This window comes from Heterodontus francisci, chromosome 12 (genome assembly GCF_036365525.1).
Source record: "Heterodontus francisci isolate sHetFra1 chromosome 12, sHetFra1.hap1, whole genome shotgun sequence".
Lineage (NCBI taxonomy): Eukaryota > Metazoa > Chordata > Chondrichthyes > Heterodontiformes > Heterodontidae > Heterodontus > Heterodontus francisci.
Genome location: NC_090382.1, coordinates 99,409,619 through 99,430,351, shown reverse-complemented (window position 1 = coordinate 99,430,351; position 20,733 = coordinate 99,409,619). Strand labels below are relative to the sequence as shown.

At 48.4% G+C, this 20,733-nt stretch overlaps 1 protein-coding gene across 5 annotated transcripts in view; it reads left to right on the top strand.

Annotated features, from left to right (window-relative positions):
• The first annotated feature begins 3,968 nt into the window (after positions 1-3,968).
• The window catches only part of slc36a1 (solute carrier family 36 member 1), a 106,372-nt gene continuing 89,607 nt past the window's right edge, over positions 3,969-20,733 (top strand). For 4 of the 5 annotated variants that reach the window (XR_010976119.1, XM_068043916.1, XM_068043918.1 and 1 more), the window contains exons 1-4: positions 3,969-4,070; positions 13,407-13,522; positions 14,808-14,984; positions 16,759-16,849. Coding sequence is in view for 4 of the 5 variants with exons in the window: in XM_068043916.1 (XP_067900017.1) it covers positions 14,827-14,984; positions 16,759-16,849 (249 nt within the window). In the remaining variant the exon portion in view is untranslated. The remainder of the gene's footprint in view (positions 4,071-13,406; positions 13,523-14,807; positions 14,985-16,758; positions 16,850-20,733) is intronic. The other variant, XM_068043917.1, reaches the window with a different exon arrangement.

The window sequence follows — 20,733 nt, the reverse complement described above, 5'->3', positions numbered from 1 at the left end:
TGGGACGGGGGGGGGGGAAGAAGGGAGTGGGACGGGGGGGGGGGGGAAGAAGGGAGTGGGACGGGGGGGGGGGGAAGAAGGGAGTGGGACGGGGGGGGGGAAGAAGGGAGTGGGACGGGGGGGGGGAAGAAGGGAGTGGGACGGGGGGGGGGAAGAAGGGAGTGGGACGGGGGGGGGGGGGAAGAAGGGAGCGGGACGGGCGGGAGAAGGGAGCGGGACGGGGGGAGAAGGGAGCGGGACGGGGGGAGAAGGGAGCGGGACGGGGGGAGAAGGGAGCGGGACGGGGGGAGAAGGGAGCGGGACGGGGGGAGAAGGGAGCGGGACGGGGGGAGAAGGGAGCGGGACGGGGGGAGAAGGGAGCGGGACGGGGGGAGAAGGGAGCGGGACGGGGGGAGAAGGGAGCGGGACGGGGGGAGAAGGGAGCGGGACGGGGGGAGAAGGGAGCGGGACGGGGGGAGAAGGGAGCGGGACGGGGGGAGAAGGGAGCGGGACGGGGGGAGAAGGGAGCGGGACGGGGGGAGAAGGGAGCGGGACGGGGGGAGAAGGGAGCGGGACGGGGGGAGAAGGGAGCGGGACGGGGGGAGAAGGGAGCGGGACGGGGGGAGAAGGGAGCGGGACGGGGGGGGAGAAGGGAGTGGGGGGGGGAGAAGGGAGTGGGGGGGGAGAAGGGAGTGGGACGGGGGGGAAGAAGGCAGTGGGACGGGGGGGAAGAAGGCAGTGGGACGGGGGGGGGGGGGGAAGAAGGGAGTGGGACGGGGGGGGGGGGGAAGAAGGGAGTGGGACGGGGGGGGGGGGAAGAAGGGAGTGGGACGGGGGGGGGGGGGAAGAAGGGAGTGGGACGGGGGGGGGGGAAGAAGGGAGTGGGACGGGGGGGGGGGAAGAAGGGAGTGGGACGGGGGGGGGGGGAAGAAGGGAGTGGGACGGGGGGGGGGAAGAAGGGAGTGGGACGGGGGGGGGGAAGAAGGGAGTGGGACGGGGGGGGGGGGAAGAAGGGAGCGGGACGGGCGGGAGAAGGGAGCGGGACGGGCGGGAGAAGGGAGCGGGACGGGGGGAGAAGGGAGCGGGACGGGGGGAGAAGGGAGCGGGACGGGGGGAGAAGGGAGCGGGACGGGGGGAGAAGGGAGCGGGACGGGGGGAGAAGGGAGCGGGACGGGGGGAGAAGGGAGCGGGACGGGGGGAGAAGGGAGCGGGACGGGGGGAGAAGGGAGCGGGACGGGGGGAGAAGGGAGCGGGACGGGGGGAGAAGGGAGCGGGACGGGGGGAGAAGGGAGCGGGACGGGGGGAGAAGGGAGCGGGACGGGGGGAGAAGGGAGCGGGACGGGGGGAGAAGGGAGCGGGACGGGGGGAGAAGGGAGCGGGACGGGGGGAGAAGGGAGCGGGACGGGGGGAGAAGGGAGCGGGACGGGGGGAGAAGGGAGCGGGACGGGGGGAGAAGGGAGCGGGACGGGGGGAGAAGGGAGCGGGACGGGGGGAGAAGGGAGCGGGACGGGGGGGGGGGGGGAGAAGGGAGTGGGACGGGGGGGGAGAAGGGAGTGGGACGGGGGGGGGAGAAGGGAGTGGGACGGGGGGGGGAGAAGGGAGTGGGACGGGGGGGGGGGAAGAGGGGAGTGAGACGGGGGGGGGGGAAGAGGGGAGTGAGACGGGGGGGGGGGGGGAAGAGGGGAGTGAGACGGGGGCGTGGGAAGAGGGGAGTGGGACGGGGGAGTGGGACGGGGGCGTGGGAAGAGGGGAGTGGGACAGGGGCGTGGGGAGAGGGGATGGGGGGGTGGGGAGAGCGGAGTGGGACGGGGGAGAGGGGAGTGGGACGGGGGGAGAGGGGAGGATAGGGGAGTGGGACGGGGGGGGGGGATAGGGGAGTGGGACGGGGGGGGGGATAGGGGAGTGGGACGGGGGGGGGGATAGGGGAGTGGGACGGGGGGGGGGGATAGGGGAGTGGGACGGGGGGGGGGATAGGGGAGTGGGACGGGGGGGGGGATAGGGGAGTGGGACGGGGGGGGGGATAGGGGAGTGGGACGGGGGGGGGATAGGGGAGTGGGACGGGGGGGGGGATAGGGGAGTGGGACGGGGGGGGGGGGATAGGGGAGTGGGACGGGGGGGGGATAGGGGAGTGGGACGGGGGGGGATAGGGGAGTGGGACGGCGGGGGATAGGGGAGTGGGACGGCGGGGGATAGGGGAGTGGGACGGGGGGGGGTGTATAGGGGGGGTGTATAGGGGAGTGGGACAGGGGGGGGGATAGGGGAGTGGGACGGGGGGGGGATAGGGGAGTGGGACGAGGGGGGGATAGGGGAGTGGGACGAGGGGGGGGGATAGGGGAGTGGGACGGGGGGGGGGATAGGGGAGTGGGACGGGGGGGGGGATAGGGGAGTGGGACGGGGGGGGGGATAGGGGAGTGGGACGGGGGGGGGATAGGGGAGTGGGACGGGGGGGGGATAGGGGAGTGGGACGGGGGGGGGATAGGGGAGTGGGACGGGGGGGGGATAGGGGAGTGGGACGGGGGGGGGATAGGGGAGTGGGACGGGGGGGGATAGGGGAGTGGGACGGGGGGGGATAGGGGAGTGGGACGGGGGGGGATAGGGGAGTGGGACGGGGGGGGATAGGGGAGTGGGACGGGGGGGATAGGGGAGTGGGACGGGGGGGGATAGGGGAGTGGGACGGGGGGGGAATAGGGGAGTGGGACGGGGGGGGAATAGGGGAGTGGGACGGGGGGGGATAGGGGAGTGGGACGGGGGGGGATAGGGGAGTGGGACGGGGGGGGGATAGGGGAGTGGGACGGGGGGGATAGGGGAGTGGGACAGGGGAGTGGGACAGGGGAGTGGGACAGGGGAGTGGGACAGGGGAGTGGGACAGGGGAGTGGGACAGGGGGGGGATAGGGGAGTGGGACGGGGGGAGGTGTATAGGGGGGGTGTATAGGGGAGTGGGACGGGGGGGGATAGGGGAGTGGGACGGGGGGGGATAGGGGAGTGGGACGGGGGGGGATAGGGGAGTGGGGCGAGGGGGGGGATAGGGGAGTGGGACGAGGGGGGGGATAGGGGAGTGGGACGAGGGGGGGGATAGGGGAGTGGGACGAGGGGGGGGATAGGGGAGTGGGACGAGGGGGGGGATAGGGGAGTGGGACGAGGGGGGGGATAGGGGAGTGGGACGAGGGGGGGGATAGGGGAGTGGGACGAGGGGGGGGATAGGGGAGTGGGACGAGGGGGGGGATAGGGGAGTGGGACGAGGGGGGGGATAGGGGAGTGGGACGAGGGGGGGGATAGGGGAGTGGGACGAGGGGGGGGGATAGGGGAGTGGGACGAGGGGGGGGGATAGGGGAGTGGGACGGGGGGGGGGGAATAGGGGAGTGGGACGGGGGGGGGAATAGGGGAGTGGGACGGGGGGGGGGAATAGGGGAGTGGGACGAGGGGGGGATAGGGGAGTGGGACGAGGGGGGGGATAGGGGAGTGGGACGGGGGGGGATAGGGGAGTGGGACGAGGGGGGGGATAGGGGAGTGGGACGGGGGGGGAATAGGGGAGTGGGATGGGGGGGGAAATAGGGGAGTGGGACGGGGGGGGAATAGGGGAGTGGGACGGGGGGGGAATAGGGGAGTGGGACGGGGGGGGAATAGGGGAGTGGGACGGGGGGGGAATAGGGGAGTGGGACGGGGGGGGGGAATAGGGGAGTGGGACGGGGGGGGGGAATAGGGGAGTGGGACGGGGGGGGGGAATAGGGGAGTGGGACGGGGGGGGAATAGGGGAGTGGGACGGGGGGGGGAATAGGGGAGTGGGACGGGGGGGGGAATAGGGGAGTGGGACGGGGGGGGGGGTAGAGGGTGGATGGGGTGGGGGGAGAGGGGAGTGGGACGGGGGGGGGGGGGGGGGAGAGGGGAGTGGGATGAAGGAGTCTGAAGAGGGGGCGGCCGCGGTGTAAATATTCTGCTTCTGTTCCCACTTCCAGCTGGGCTGGTCAGCTGACTAGCACGTGACAATGCGCAGCAGGTGACCCGCCGCTCGGCGATGAAGTGTGAGAGAGACGTCGGCGCCGTGCGGGTGAGGAGGGAGCGGTTCCCAGTCAATGTCGCCGGTGCAGTCCTGGTGAGCAAAAAACAAAACAAAACAGGTGTTTTACATAATGACTGAAGGAGAGAGTGAGCCGCTCGGCCTCGGCGCTTCCCTTCTACCTGCGGGCCTGGGACCGGCTTCATCTATTTGCTGGTGGAAGAGCGGCCCAGGTTTACTCCCGGACGCCGGAGCGTGATGAGTTTGTGTCCAGTGCATTCCCCCCCCTCCCCCCAGCCTCCACCCTACATATCCTTACTGCTAATCTGATTCTTGGCTGGTCAGTTCAGCCTTGCTCAGTCTGTCTGGGTTTTACCGGTACACCCATCACCTTTGTTCTCACTGACTTTTATTGGTTCCTGGTTGAGCCATGTCTCAATTTTCAAATTCTCTGTTTTCTAACTGCTCCATGGCCTCACCTCTCGCTAACTCCTCCAATCCCACAACCCTCAAATATCTACACAGCTCTAATTCTCACTTCTTGAGTGTTGATGTTAATCGCTCCAAAGTTAGTGCTTGTGTTTTCAGCCGTTTAGGTTCCAAGCTTTAGAATTCCCTCCTTATATTGCTATACCTTTTTTTTTCTTTTCTTTTCCAGATGATCCTTCAAACCTTTTGGTCATCTGCCTTAATGGATTTTTATATGCCTCTGTTAAGTTTTGTTTTATGATGACTTGGGATGTTTTACTACGTTAAAAGTGCTAAATAAATGCAGGCTGTTGTCAAGGAAGTGTAAAGAGAAAATGCTTCTCTCCACAATTGCTAACATTTCAGATCAGTGACCTCCTCACTTCTGATGTGCAAATTGGGTTGTAAGTTCAGGAGGGATTACGTGAGACACAGTAGCTTACAAATTTCCTGAATTTGAAACTTGATTTACATTGCTTTCTGCTGTGTGGAAATAGCATTTCTTTCTCCTTACCTGTCCTGTTACTTTTTCAAGCCTTGTTAGATTTTGCTTTAAACTTGTTGCAGCAAGTTAATGGGGGGAGTGATTAGATTAGATTAGAGATACAGCACTGAAACAGGCCCTTTGGCCCACCGAGTCTGTGCCGAACATCAACCACCCATTTATACTAATCCTACACTAATCCCATATTCCTACCAAACATCCCCACCTGTCCCTATATTTCCCTACCACCTACCTATACTAGTGACAATTTATAATGGCCAATTTACCTATCAACCTGCAAGTCTTTTGGCTTGTGGGAGGAAACCAGAGCACCTGGAGAAAACCCACGCAGACACAGGGAGAACTTGCAAACTCCACACAGGCAGTACCTGGAATCGAACCCGGGGTCCCTGGAGCTGTGAGGCTGCGGTGCTAACCACTGCGCCACTGCGCTATCCAAATAGTTGCAGCACTCTTAATTAACAATGAGTCAGATTGAAACCACCTAAATGGCCACCAAAGCTGAAATTGATTTTTTTTCTTAATTTGTAGTTCCAGATTTAGCGTCCATTTTTAGTTAAAGAAAATAGAGGATCAGTTATGGGGTCTGAATTTGTGGTAAAAATAACTGAGGGTAACTGTGTTCATTGTTGTGCATGCACAAATTGGGAGCAACTTTGGGCGACTGAGTATATGTAGTTGAATCTGGAGATCTGGCTGTTGTCTGAGATGCAATGTTCCTGCAAAAGCTTTCTGAAAATGTGATCCTGCCGTTTGCCTCACCATTCAAATACTTTGAACAGCATGTAAACTTCCTGTACTGACATGGTAAACACGGAGTCTTGCCAGAAAAAGTTTGTCCATTCCAGTGTAAGTACCTTTTTAACTGCATGATCAGTCTTAGTTGCAGGGGAAGTAGGAACAGGAATAGGCCATTTAGCCCCTCGAGCCTGTTCCGATATTCAATGAGACCATGGTTGTTCTGTGTATAAAAGCAAAATACTGCGGATGTTCTGTGGCCTTCTACATTCTTGTATCGACTGACGTGTTTTTATTCGAGTGTGCAGTGAAGAGATCATTCCTTTTTCTTTAACACTGCTTCTTCCTGGGGATCATGGGTGGTTGATCAATACTGTTAACATTTATATGAATTTTTCATCTTTTCAATAGCGATTGCCTCCATTTTGAAGTAACCTAAAAGCACCTAGTGAGCTGCATAACTAGGGAAGTAGCGAGGGTTTTAAGCTAAATATTGGGGGCAAGGATCAAATTTGGGAAGATGTGGTAAGGCAAGAGGAAGCTTTTAATATGGGCAATGATAAACAGACTGTGACAGCAAGGGACAGAGTACAAATCTGATAAGGCTAGAGGTTACAAAAATAATAAGATAAGACTAAAGGCTCTATATCTGAATGTACATAGCATTTGAAACAAAACAGAAGAACTGATGGCGCAAATAGAAATAAATATGATAGCCATTACAGAGACATGGCTGCAGGATGACATAGATTGGGACCTGAATACTGAAGGGTGCATGACATTTTAGGAAGGACAGGAAGCTTGGAAAAGTTGGAGGGGGTGGCTCTGTTAATTAATGAAGGTATTGGCGCAATAGAGAGGGAGGACCCAAGTTCAGGAAACCAGGATGTAGAAGTGGTTTGGGTAGAGATGAGAAATGGTAAAGGCACAAAGTCACCTGTGGGAGTGGTGTACAGGACCCATAACAGTAACCACACGACAGGACGGGTTATAAAGGAAGAAATAGTGGGAGCTTGTCAGAAAGGTACGGCGATAAATATGGGGGATTTTAATCTACATATAGACTGGAAAAATCAGATGGGTAAAGGTAGCCTAGATGAGAAGTTCACCATGTTTTCGGGTTAGTCTCTTAGAGCAGCATGTTCTGGAACCAACCAGAAGCAGGCTATAGTAGACCTGATGTGCAACGAGTTAGGAATAATTAATAACCTCATAATGAAGGCACCCTGAGGCAGCAGCAGTCGTAATATGATTGAATTTTACATTCCGTTTGAGGGAGAGAAAATAGTGGGTCTAAGACATTTATTTTAAACTTAAATAAGGGCCTTTATTAGAGCATGAAAGCAGAACTAGCTAAAGTGAACTGGCAAAGTAGGTTAAGAGGTCAATAGCGATGCAGTGGCAGACATTTAAGGGGATATATCAGAATTGATCCATTCCAACGAGAAAAATTCTAATGGGAGGAACCACCGTCCATGGTTAATGAAAAAAAGATGGTATCAAACTTGAAGAAAAAGCATGCAATTGTGCAAAGATGGCTGGCAGGTCAGGGCGGCACAGTGGCGCAGTGGTTAGCACCGCAGCCTCACAGCTCCAGGGACCCGGGTTCGATTCTGGGTACTGCCTGTGTGGAGTTTGCAAGTTCTCCCTGTGTCTGCGTGGGTTTTCTCCGGGTGCTCCGGTTTCCTCCCACAAGCCAAAAGACTTGCAGGTTGATAGGTAAATTGGCCATTATAAATTGTCACTAGTATAGGTAGGGAAATATAGGGACAGGTGGGGATGTTTGGTAGGAATATGGGATTAGTGTAGGATTAGTATAAATGGGTGGTTGATGTTCGGCATAGACTCGGTGGGCCGAAGGGCCTGTTTCAGTGCTGTATCTCTAATCTAATCTAAAAATCTAATCTAAAAGATTGGACAGAATATAAAAAAACGACAAAAATGACTCCGATTGATGAAAGAAAAGTTAGAGAGAAAGCTAGCTAGAAATATCAAAACAGATAGTAAGAGTTTCTATAGATATTTAAAAAAAAAAGTGTTAACAAAGTGAGCGTTGGTCCTATTGAAAATGAGTCTGGGGAGGAGATGGCAGATGATTTGACCAGGTATTTTGCATCCCTCTTTACCGTAGAGGATACAAGTAACATCCCAGAAATAGCTGTAAATCAAAAATGGAAGGGAGGGAGGAGCTCTAGAAAATTACAATCACCAGGGAAGAGGTACTGAGCAAATTGTTGGAGCTACTGGCTGACAAGTTCCCGGGTCCTGATGGACTTCATCCTAGGGTCTTGAAAGAAGTGGCCAGTGAGATGGTTAATGCATTGGTTTTAATCTTCCAAAATTCCCTAGATTTGGAGAAGGTTCCATTAGATTGGAAAATAGCAAATGTAACTCCTTTATTCAAAAAAAAAAGACAAAGCGGGAAACTACAGGTCAGTTAGCTTAACATCTGTCATAGGTAAAACATTAGCTCTTAAAAGACGTTTCAGCAGGGCACTTAGAACAATTCAAGGTAATCAAGCAGAGTCCACGTGATTTTGTGAAACATGTTCGATCATGTTCAACCAATTTATTGGAATTCCTTGAGCCATGGGACCATAAAAAATATAGCCCCTTGTGTCTGCGCCAGCCGAAAAATCTAGCTGCCCAGTCTAATCCGACCTTCCAGAGCCTGGTCCATAGCCTTGCAGGTTACAGCACTTCAGGTGCATGTCCAGGTACCTTTTTAAATGAGTTGAGGGTTGCTGCCTCCACCACTGTACCTGGCAGTGAATTCCAGACATCCAACATGCTTTGGGTGAAAAAATATTTCCTCATGTTCCCTCTAGTCCTTCTACCAGTTGCCTTAAATCTCTGCCCCCTGGTAACTGACCTCTCCACCAGGGGAAACGGGTCCTTCCTGTCTATTCTATCTAGGCCCCTCATAATTTTGTATACCTCAATTAAGTCATCCCTCAGCCTCCTCCGTTCCAAGGAAAACAACCCCAGCCGATCCAATCTCTCCTCATAGCTGCTACTTTCAAGCCCTTGCAACACTCTTATAAATCTCCTCTGTACTCCCTCCAGAGCACTTATGTCATTCCTGTAATGTGGTGACCAGAACTGTACGCAGTACTCCAGCTGTGGCCTTACCAGCATTTTACATCGTTCCAGCATTACATCCCTGCTTTTGTATTCTATTTCTCAGCCAATAAAGGAAAGCAATCCATATGCCGCCTTCACCACTCCATCTACATGTCCTGCCACCTTCAGGGACCTGTGGGCATGCATGCCAAGGTCTCACTTCTACCCCTCTCAATGTCCTCCAGTTTATTGTGTATTTCCTCGCTATGTTTGCCTTCCCCAAATGTATTACCTCATGCTTCTCTGGATTGAATTTCATTTGCCATTTTTCCGCCCACTCAACCAAACCATTGATATTCTGGAGTCCACAGCTATCCTCTTTGCTATCAACTACACAGACAATTTATGTGTTCTCAGCAAATTTCCCAATCATGCCTCCCACATTTAAGTCCAAATCATTAATATATACCAGCAACAGCAAGGGGCCCAACACGGAATCCTGTGGAACATGACTGGAAACTGCTTTGCATTTGCCAAAACGTGCGTTGACTGCTATCCTTTGTTGCATGTCACTGAGCCAATTTTGGATCCAACTTGCCACATTCCCCTGTATCCCATAAGCTTTCGTTTTACTGACCAGTCTGCCATGCTGGACCATGCCAAATGCCTTACTAAAATCCACATAGACCACATCCACTGCACTACACACATCAATCTTCCTTGTTACTTCCTCAAAAAATTCAATCAAGTTAGTAAGACACGACCTTCCCTTAACAAATCCATGCTGACTATCCCTGATTAATCAGTGCCTTTCTAAGTTGCAGTTTATCCTGTCCTTCACCGTGTTTGAAGTAACATGTGCTGTGGATAAAAGGGATAAAGGTGGATGTACTGTGCTTAGATTTCCAGAAGGCATTTGATAAGGTACCACATCAAAGGCAATTATGGAAAATAAAAGCTCATGGTGTCGGGGGTAACCGTGGCACGGAAAGAAGATTGGCTAGCTAACAGGAAACAGTCGGCATAAATGGGTTATTTTCTGGTTGGCAAGATGTAATGAGTAGTGTGTCACAGGGATCAGTGCTGGGGCCTCACCGTTTTTCAGTTTATATAAATGACTTGGATAAAGAAACTAAAGGTCTGGTTGCTAAATTTGCTGATGACACAAAGGCCAGAATTATTCATTGGGCGGGCTGGCCAAAAAGGCAGTGGTGAGCCCACCTCTGTCAGACCTGGGAGCCAGGCTGGGATTTTTCACTCCCCAGGCCTTTAATTGGTCTTGGACGGGACTTCCACCTCCTTGATGCAGGAAGTCCAGCCTAATGGAGCAGTCAGCCAATCAGCAGGCTGGCAATTCTTAGTTCTAGCAGCACAACCAGGAGTGGTGGCCACTGCTGGGACTACACCCAGCCATTGCAACGGGGTGAAGGATGGCCCCGGAAGACAGTAAGTGTTCCCGGCAAGGCCCTAAAAAATAGGCCAGGCCCCGACGAGGCAGAGTGGGTCGGTTGCTGGGGTGGGGGAGGGATAACCGGAATGTCGGGCGGTTGTGGCTTCGGAGGCGGCCTTCCGTGGTGCACACGGTGGCAAATAAGGAGGCTCCCCCCCCCCACCCCTCAAGCCCGCAGGAAGGCTGCCTAGTTTTAACAGGCAGGGTTCTTAAGGCATTTGCCGTCTGGCTGCTGAGGGTAAAATACCCGTGACGTTGGGAGGAGGTCCTTAAGTGCCAATTAATTGCCCTCTTCAGAGTTTTCATTGGCCTTGGGCGGGCTGTTGCTCAATGTCGCCACCCTGCGTAAAGTTGCAGGAGGGGGTTTGGAACGGACTCAATTTTATGCACCCCTGCCACCAGCCTGCTCATTTGGGGGCTGTAAAATTCCAGCCAAAGATGGGTAGGAAAATAAGTTGTGAAGAGGACATGAGGCTGCAAAGGGATTTGGATAGGTTAAGTGAGTGGGCAAGGAATAGCAAATAGAGTATAATGTGGGAAATTGTTCATTTTGACAGGGAGAATAAAAAAAGCATATTATCTAAATGGTGAGAGATTGCAGAGCTCTGAGATGCAGAGGGATCTGGGTGTCCCAGTGCATGAATTGTAAATGGTTAGTATGCAGATACAGCAAGTAATTAGGAAAGCTAATAAAATGTTGAGAGGAATTGAATACAAAAATAAGGAATAAAAGCAAAATACTGCGGATGCTGGAAATCTGAAATAAAAATAAATGCTGGAAATACTCAGCAGGTCTGGCAGCATCTGTGGAGAGAGAAGCGGAGTTAACGTTTCAGGTCAGTGACCCTTCAGAACTGGCAAAGATTAGAAATGTGAAAGGTTATAAGCAAGTAAAGCGGGGGTGGGGCAAGAGATAACAAAGGAGAAGGTGTAGATAGGACAAGGTCACAGAATAGCTGACCGGAAGGTCATGGAGCAAAGGCAAACAATATGTTAATGGTGTGTTGAAAAACAAAGCATTAGTACAGATAGGGTGTTAAGGGACTGAAAATTGAACAGCAGCAAACACAAACATGAAAAAAAAAAGTGGGTAAGCAAACTGAACAAACTAAGATGAAATAAAATAAAGCAAACGCAAAAAAAAAAGAAAAAATAACTAAAAATAAAAGTAAAATGGGGGGCCCGTCATGCTCTGAAATGATTGAACTCAATGTTCAGTCTGGCAGGCTGTAGTGTGCCTAATTGGTAAATGAGATGCTGTCCCTCGAGCTTGCGTTGATGTTCACTGAAACACAAAAATAGGGAAGTTGTGCTTCAGTTATACAGGGCATTGGTGAGACAAAATCTGGATTACTGTGTACAGTATTGGTCTTATTTAAGGAAGGATGTAAATGCATTGGAAACAGTTCAGAGAAGGTTTGCTAGAGTAACACCTTGAATGGGCGGGTTGTCTTATGAGGAAAGGTTGGACAAGCTGGATTTGTATCCGCTGGAGTTTAGAGTAAAAGGCGACTTGATTGAAACATACAAGATCCTGAAGGGTCTTGACAGGATGGATGTTTCCTCTTGGAGAATCTAGAACTAGGGGTCACTAAAAATAAGGGGTCGCCCATTTAAGACACAGATGGGGAGAAATTTTCTGAGCGTCGTGAGTCTTTGGAACTCTTCCTCAAAAGCGCTGGAAGCAGAGTCTTTGAATATTTTTAAGGCTGAGGTCGACAGATTCTTAAGCAAGGGGGGGTTGTCGGGTGTAGGCCGGAATGTGGATTTGAGGTTACAATCCGATCAGCCATGCTCTTGAATGGCGGAGCTGGCTCGACGGGCCGAGTGGCCTGCCCCTGCTTCTAGTTCATATGTACCAACCTTTGTCTGGAAATCTATATAACCTGGAGATTTACAAGGTCTGTACTTTTCCTCTAATCATTTTGTTATGACCATGGTTTGAGGGGTGTGGGTGGTTCCCACTGTTTACCTCCCACCTGATTGCAGCATGTGTTTTTGTTATTGGGGTTTTAACTGCTTTGTATTTTATTTGTCAAATAAAACAGACAGTGATGGGTTTTCTTGTAGGTTTAAAACAGAAGATTAATTATTTATTGAGCAGTGTGCCTTATTCTGAAATTGTCACAACTCTGCCAGCTCACGCGTTTGTGCGCGCACACACAAGAGGCAGATAGAGAGGAAAAGGGGTAAGTGGTCTGAAGTAAGGTAGGGTTTTGGGGTTCATGGTAAATCTGTGGAATTCTCTCTGAGGTCCAGTTCTGGACTCCTGAGGTTTTTAGATTAGATTAGAGATACAGCACTGAAACAGGCCCTTCGGCCCACCGAGTCTGTGCCGACCATCAACCACCCATTTATACTAATCCTACACTAATCCCATATTCTTACCAAACATCCCCACCTGTCCCTATATTTCCCTACCACCTACCTATACTAGTGACAATTTATAATGGCCAATTTACCTATCAACCTGCAAGTCTTTTGGCTTGTGGGAGGAAACCGGAGCACCCGGAGAAAACCCACGCAGACACAGGGAGAACTTGCAAACTCCACACAGGCAGTACCCGGAATCGAACCCGGGTCCCTGGAGCTGTGAGGCTGCGGTGCTAACCACTGCGTCACTGTGCCGCCCTGTTTGTAGATCTCTGGTTGACCTTCCAGTTCACTGCTGCACAAGTTGAAATGTAGATTTCACAGCAGGGCGCTTTCCTTTTGGGCTTGTTGGGTTTTCTCCTGGCTCTCAGCTGGACAAGCTTTGGTGATGCTTCCCCTGGAGGGGGGGAGGGAGGTTATGTCTCACACAGAGAGAGAGAGAGCTATCTTTAAAGCTAAAAGTCTCTCACATCTTGTCTCTGGTGGAGACAGAGATTTTCTGCCTTCTGGTGACTGACAGTGGCCCAGGATGTGGCTGCTTCACACCAGCTTTATTTCAGAAGAACCTATTCAATTCAAAAATGTCTCGATGGGTTTCGGATGGGTGTCATTGACACTGCTTAGCTTTGAATTCTTTTGTTGTTGCCAGACAGTTTCAAAGTACAAAGGCCATTTTTGAAGGGCATTGTCCAATTTAAAAAAAAAAATCAATTTTTAGAACTCTTCAGGTTGTGTTCTTGTAGTTTCAGTCACTGCACTTTGCATGAGCGTCACAGTATGAGTTCTAATGAAAAGTCACTGACCTTAAATGTTAACTTTGCTTCTCTCTCCACAGATGCTGCCAGACTTGCTGAGTATTTCCAGCACTACTTGCTTTTATTGTCACAGTATGCTTGTTATCCAAATTAAAGGCATTGTTTACTTCAACCTTGCTCCTTCTTCATTGTGAAGGTATGTATCATGGCTCCCTCTCTCCAGCATCAATACTATATAACTCATGATCACTCTGAATCACTTTTCACATGATCCCTTTTTTGGGAGTTAGGGTGACCAAAATTATCTGCCAGATTGATTTGTAATCCAGATGCTCCTTGGTATCCAGTTTGCTGTAATTAGTATACGTTGACCTGTTTCTGTTGAGTGATAAATGACCACTCCAAATATATTTTCTTTGTTATAGACGTTAAACCGATCTAGCTTGTCAAGCAGATATACAACCAGCGTAGATTGCGTAGATTACGCAATTGTACAATAACAGCTTGAGAGAGAATAAAGGGGTTTGATAGTCCATAAATCTTGAATTAATAGTATTTGTAGCATGATCTGTTTGAAGTCAAGTAAACAAATGCCCATTTTGAACGTCTTGTGTGTGAGACTGTGCTCTGTCCCTACATAGTTCTTTGCCCTCAGCCAGCTCCATTATTTCAGTGCAGTTGATGTGCATATGGACTTTCAAAAAGCATTTGACAAAGTATTGCATAACAGACTTGTTAACAAAATTAAAGTACATGGTATTAAAGGGGCATTGGCTGTATGGATACAAAATCATCTAAAGGGCAGAAAGCTGAGAGTAGTGATTAATAGCTGTTTTACAGTCTGGAGGGATGTGTACAGTGATGTTCCCCAGGAGTTGGATTTAGGACAGTGCTCCTCTTAACTGCATTAAAGACCTGGATGTGGGTATAAAAGGCATGATTTCAAAATTTGCAGATTATATGAAACTTGTAAATATTGAAGATGGCAACAGACTTCAGGAGGACTTTGGTGAAATGGGCAGATGAAATTTAGGTAGAGAAATGTACTTTTGAACATTTTGAATTGTGTCTTTAAATGTTTCCTACTTTTGTTTACTGCCATACCTTTTTAGTCTATTTAGCCAATCGACCTTAGCCAGCTCTCCCCTCATACTTAAGTAATTGGCTTCAAGTTTAAGATTAGTATTTGGGACTGGAGTATATCGCTTTCAAACTTAATATGGAATTCAATTGTATTATCACTTTTCCCAGTAAATGTTTTGCCTTGAAATTACTAATTAACCCTGTCCAATTGTACAATACTAGATCTAAAATAGCTTTATGCTATCATATGATGAAATTACATCGAACACTGTATTTTCAACACAATCAAAATCTAATTGATTTTTAAAGTATAGCTTGTTTGGAGAGCAGAAACTGCTTTTTCTTTCCTATGTAACATTTTTTCTGGGTTATTTTGTAAATTCTACATTGTTACACAGCTACTGAGAAGCTGCCATCATGTCGACCAAAAAACTGAAAAACGAAGATTACACTGATTATAGTTCCACAGAAAACAGCCCAGACCATGACAGCTTGAGCTCTTCACCTGATATTTCTGCAACATCATCTGATAACTTTGGAAGGTATCAGCGTCTAAATGAAAGAGCTGGCACAACGTAAGTGCTGTAAACTTTTGAAATGAAACTCTCGCTGTTAATATGCCTTCATTATACTAGTTCTGTGTTTCAGGTCGGAGCACTTTCCTTCTCTTTGCTTTTTGTTTGTCACTGTACAGGATCTATCGAACTTCATATAGACAGGTTAAATGAGTGGGGAACAAGGTGGCAGAGTATAATGTGGGGAAGTGTGAGGTTATTCATTTTGGTAGTAAAAATAGAAAAACAGAATATTTTTTAAAAGGCGTGAAACTTGTGAATGTTTATGTTCAGAACAACTTGCGTGTACCTGTGTAAGGAATACCAAAACTTGGCTTGCAGGTGCAGCAAGCAATTAAGACAAACGGCATGTTGGCCTTTATTGCAAGGGGATTGGAGTACAAGAACAAGGAAGACTTGCTACAGTTGTACAGGGCTTTGATGAGACCACACCTGGAGTACTGTGTGCTGTTTTGGTTTCAATATTTAAAGAAGAATACACTTGTCTTGGAGGCAGTACAGAAAGGGTCACTCGACTGGATCCTGGGATGAGAAGGTTGTCCTATAATAGACAGTGTAAATTGGGTCTAATACTTCCCGGAGTTTAGAAGAATGAGAATGAATCTCAGTGAAACATAGAAGGTTCTGAAGGGGCTTAATGGGGCCAACACAGGTGGTTTCCATTGCCTGGGGAATCTAGAATGCAGGGCCACAGTCTCAGGATAAGGGTCTGATCATTTAGGACTACGAAGAGAAATTTCTTCAAAGGATTGTGAATCTTTGGAACTCTCTACCCTAGAGGGTCGTGGATGATCCATTATTGAATATATTTAAGGCCGAGAGAGACAGATTTTTAGTCTCTCGGAATCCAGGGATATGGGGAGTGGGCGGAAAGTGGGGTAAGGCTGAGGATCATTCATGATGTTGAATGGCAGAGCAGGTTGGAGGAACCGTATGGCCTACTGTTGCTCCTTTTTTTGTGTTACTGGAAATTTTAAAATCTAGCAGACTATCTTCAGGGCTAGGTTTGGAGATGAACTTAGTTAACTGTTTAGAAATTGGGGTGACATACCACAAACTGATTGCAAATAATGAGAATAGTCTTTGACAGCACAGTCAAGCCTCTTGGGTTCAAACTGATCTGTGAATGTTAATACTTTGAAGGTTATGTTTAGAAATTGTTAACAGAATGAGTTGTGTAGCTTGAATTCTGTACTGTGGTATTGTATGATCTGGTGTGTGATGAAAATGGAAAATAGCTGAGGAAAGATTGGGTAGGCTAGAGTTGTTTCTCTTAGATTAGAGGAGGCTGAGGAGTGACTTAATTGAGGGGCCTAGTGTGGTATACTGGAAGGACCTATTTCACCTAGTGGTGAGGTCAGTCACCAGGGGGCACAGATTTAAGGTGATTGGTAGAAGGATTAGAGAGGACATGAAAAACCTTTTCACCAAGGGTGTCTGGAATTCGCTGCCCTGATTGGTGTTGGAGGCAGAAACTGTCAACTCGTTTAAAAGGTACCTGGACCTGCACCTGAAGTGCTGCAACCTGTAAGGCTATGGACCAGGTGCTGGAAGGTGGGATTAGACTGGGCGGCTAGTTTTTTCATCCAGTGCAGACACGGTGGGCTGAATTACAGCCTAGAAAGAGGCCACTTTTTTATGGTTCTAGGGTGAAGAGTCACACACCTGCAGTTTGCTCTTGAATTCTATATTTAATTTGTGATTGAGGTCCAAGGTTTGGCCTGGGCTATCTGATTATTATGGGGACAGTGTTAATTTTTTGTTTTTCTTCCAGGGCTTTTGTGACATTAATTCACTTGCTGAAAGGCAACATAGGAACGGGGCTCCTCAGCCTTCCTCTGGCAGTGAAGAATGCGGGTATTGTGGTAAGATGCTTTTACTTTCATTATCAAAGTAAAACTTTGATTTGTGGTGTTGCCCAAATGGTATTTCTAACTTGCATTTTGAGCACAGATTTGGTGCTCAAAAAGTGCTAGGATGCTGACTGCTAAATGTGTTGGGATTGTAAGCAGTGTCCTGGCAAGAATTAAAATTATGATCTGAGCAGAGGCTGAATTGTCCTGTTCTTTCATGCCTATGTCTACCTGAAGCTTCTAGCTGCAGGATGGTGGTTTGCATTGTAGGAAGAAGTAAAAATTCCTCGAACTATATAAACTTATTTTCCACCGTTCAAATATAAAAATAAATGATGGTGTGGTGATGTTAGGAAATGGTGACCCAAATGTGGAAGTAAAATTCTTTAGGGAATTGAGCCAGCGAGAAATCAAAAGTAGTTCAGACTTCAAACATTTTTGGAGGAGAGAAGACAGTACACACTTATTTCACTTGAAAGAAGTAAAGTTGTCAGTGTGTTTATTAAAAATAACTGCTACTCAACCAATTAACGTCAAAGACTATGGACTTCCCATATTGAGCAACTGTCAGTATGCGTGCTGAAATGCTGGGCTGGTATCTCTGCAGGGGTTCTCCTGATATCCTGCTGTAACTTCAGAAGATCCCTGAGCAAATTATTCGGTGTTTGATAAGAGAAGAGAAAAGGGTTTAACTTGCATTAGGAATCACTGATGCCCATGATCTCCATGGCCTCACCTGGTCTGGCCCTGCCAGGCTTTGGTACCTTGCTCAACCTAGCATCTGTTCCTTGGCTTCTACCACCCCTCTGACCTCAGTCTTGAGAAATGTTCTAGGCTTTTTCTGACTCTCATTCCTGCGCTCTTCAGGGCCACCACCATTTGTTCTTCTGTCGTCCAACCTGCTCTGCTCCTATTGTCGTGGCATGCCATAATTTAAAAAAAAGTAGGTGGTGGTGGTAACATCTCCAGCCTTTTAACATGACATCCCAGTTTTATAAATAACACAACCCAGCCTGATTTTATTTCAACAACCACTTATTTCCAGCCTTTACTACTCCTCTCTACCTACTTATTTCAAGATGCTGCCATTCTTCTCTTCCAGTCTCCCATCCTAAAGCCTTTGCCCAGCTACTTCCTCTACTTGATTTATTGATGTGGGTGAGGCTGGCATGTCTGCATTCATTATAATATCCTTAGTAGCCCTTGGGAAAAGGTGATACTGTCATTATGCTGATGGTGCTTGGGAGGGATTTCCAAGATTTTGACCCAGCAATGATTCTTGAAGGGGAATGTGGAAATCATGATGTTGGCATGATATTGCTATTGCCCTTTTTGGTAGTAGTGCACAAAGGTCTTATTCCTAAGCTTGGTGAGTTGCCTCAGTGCATTCTGTAGATATCATATACTGCAGCCACAGTATCCCAGTGGCAGAGGTGTGGACATTGGCACCCCTGTCACTAGACTCAATCAAGCAGACTGCTGTCTTGAATGGTACATTGAGCCCACAGCAGTCTATTGGCCCAGCTGGGCTTTGCAGACACCACCTCCCACCCTCTTCATCCAACCCTATCAGCATATCCTTTCTCCCTTGAGTTTGTCTAGCTTCCCCTTAAAAGTATCTGCTATTCACCTCAACTGTTCTTTGTAGTAGAGCGTTCCACATTCTTAACATTCTTGAATTCCCTGTTGGACTTATTAGTGACTGTTTTATATACTGATCCCTAGTTTTATACTCTGCCCTGAGTGGGTACATTATCTCTACATCTACCCTTTTCACTATCTTAAGGACCCCTAGAAGGGCACCTCTTTGTCTTTGTTTGTCTAAAGTAGAGACCAGCCTGTTCAGCGTTTGCTAATAAGTTATATCCTTTCATTTATCTTAGCCTTGTGAATCATTTCTGCACTTCTCCATTTCTTTTTTTATAATATGAAACTACACACAGTATTCGTGTGGTCTAAACCAAGATTCAATACAAGTTTAACAACTTCTGTTTTCAATTCTATTCCCTGAGAAGTGAACCCCATGATGCATGATTTTCCTTTTTGTGGTCTTATTAATCTGCTGGTCATTGTAGTGTCTTGTGAATCTGTGCCCCTGGATTCCTTTGCTCCTCTACCTCGTTTAGCCTCTTATTATCCAAGCAGTATGTAACTTTTTTATTCTTTGTACTGAAATGCACCGCATCACTCTTGCCTATATTTGCTAATTACGCGCCCATTCTGTAAGTTTATCAACGTTCTCTTCTATTTTGCGATTTTCTTCTTTGTGTGAGCTCCAACCCCTAATTTGGTCACGTCTACAAATTTTGAAATTGTACTTCCATTTTCCAAGTCCAAATTGTTGGTGTAAATTATGAACAGTGGCCCCAGAACTGATCCCTATGGAACACCACTTTCCACCCCATTTGCCAGCCTGAATAGTTTAATCTCTATTTTCTTGTTCTGTTTTGTAGTCAGCTTGCTATCCATTCTGCTACCAGTCCCCTGACTCCACACGCTCTAACTTTAGGCTTGAATCTACTGTGCAGTACCTTTATTGGAGACCTTTTGAAAATTCAAATATATTACATCTACATTCTCTGTCACTTCAAAGAATTCAATATATTTGTCAAGCATGACCTTCCCTTTTGAAAACTGCTGACTGCCATTATTTTTCATTTCTAGATGTTTTTCAGTTACATTTTTGTGTGAAGATTCCATTATTTATTCTACCAACAATGTTAAGCTGGCACTAGTTCATTTTCTCGTCGTGTTATATATATGTACTGTATTATCTCTTCCCTAACCTCTAATGAGTAGATGCAATGTATGTTTGGATGCAATCCAATCGGATCAGGAGTTTTATCCTCTCCAAGTTTGGCTTATCAATGATCTTTCTATCGTGAATGTCTTTTTTTGACCTCTTCTAATGCTATCTCTAGAATACTTTACTCTTTTTAAGTTCCTTTTATAATTTAAGTCATAGTTCCTTTGTTTTACTTTCCTAATCTTTGTATTCCCTTTTGTTATTCAATATGTGTACTTTAAGAATATGAATTTTTCTTCAGTTTCAATTTTGCCATTGTCTTTAGCCAATAACAAAACACCATGGGTGAATAGTTCTTTTTTATTTGAATATATTTCTCCTGAACATTCTTGATCACCGTTTTCAATATTTCCCACAGTCTTATCTTTGTCTTGAATTTTTTTTACCAGTTTGCATTCCCTAATTTCATTCTCTTCCCCACAAAATTAGCTTCCATCACCCCCCCCCATGTACTACTTTGGTCCTTGTCTTGCCTTGAGCTGTGGACTAATGTAATTGTACTAATCCAGGTGCGTTACGAATCCATCACAACCCTACTTGGTCTTGTAGAAAGGCATTTGGCATTGGTTTTATTCAAAGCTGAAGAGGGTTGACACCAACCCTCCATGGTTTTTCTCTGCCGTGCTCTCTGATGCCCTCCATGATGGTGATTCTGGCATCAAAATCAGATATTGTATGGATGGGAAGCTGCTCAATTTGAGACAACTCCAGGCAAAATCCAAGTTCTGCAAGGACACACTGTGATTTCCTACTCACCGATGACTCTGCACTAGTTGCCAGTTCAGAGCTAGCTGAACATGCAGTGTAGCATAGACTTGTTCTCCGATGCATGTGACAACTTTGTCCTTAGGATCAGAAAGAAAACTGATGTTGCGTACCAGTCTGGTCCTGCAAAGCCTTATCTTGAGCCCAAGGTTTCAGTCCATGACCAGAACATATCGGCACTGGCTAAGTTCACTTACCTCGGCAGCACACTCTCTTGAGCTGTCTATATCGTTGGCAAGATATGTGCAAGAATTGCCAAAGCTAATGTGGATTTGTTGGACTCGGCGACCTGTATTGTAACATCTAAGGTCTGTTCATGAAAATT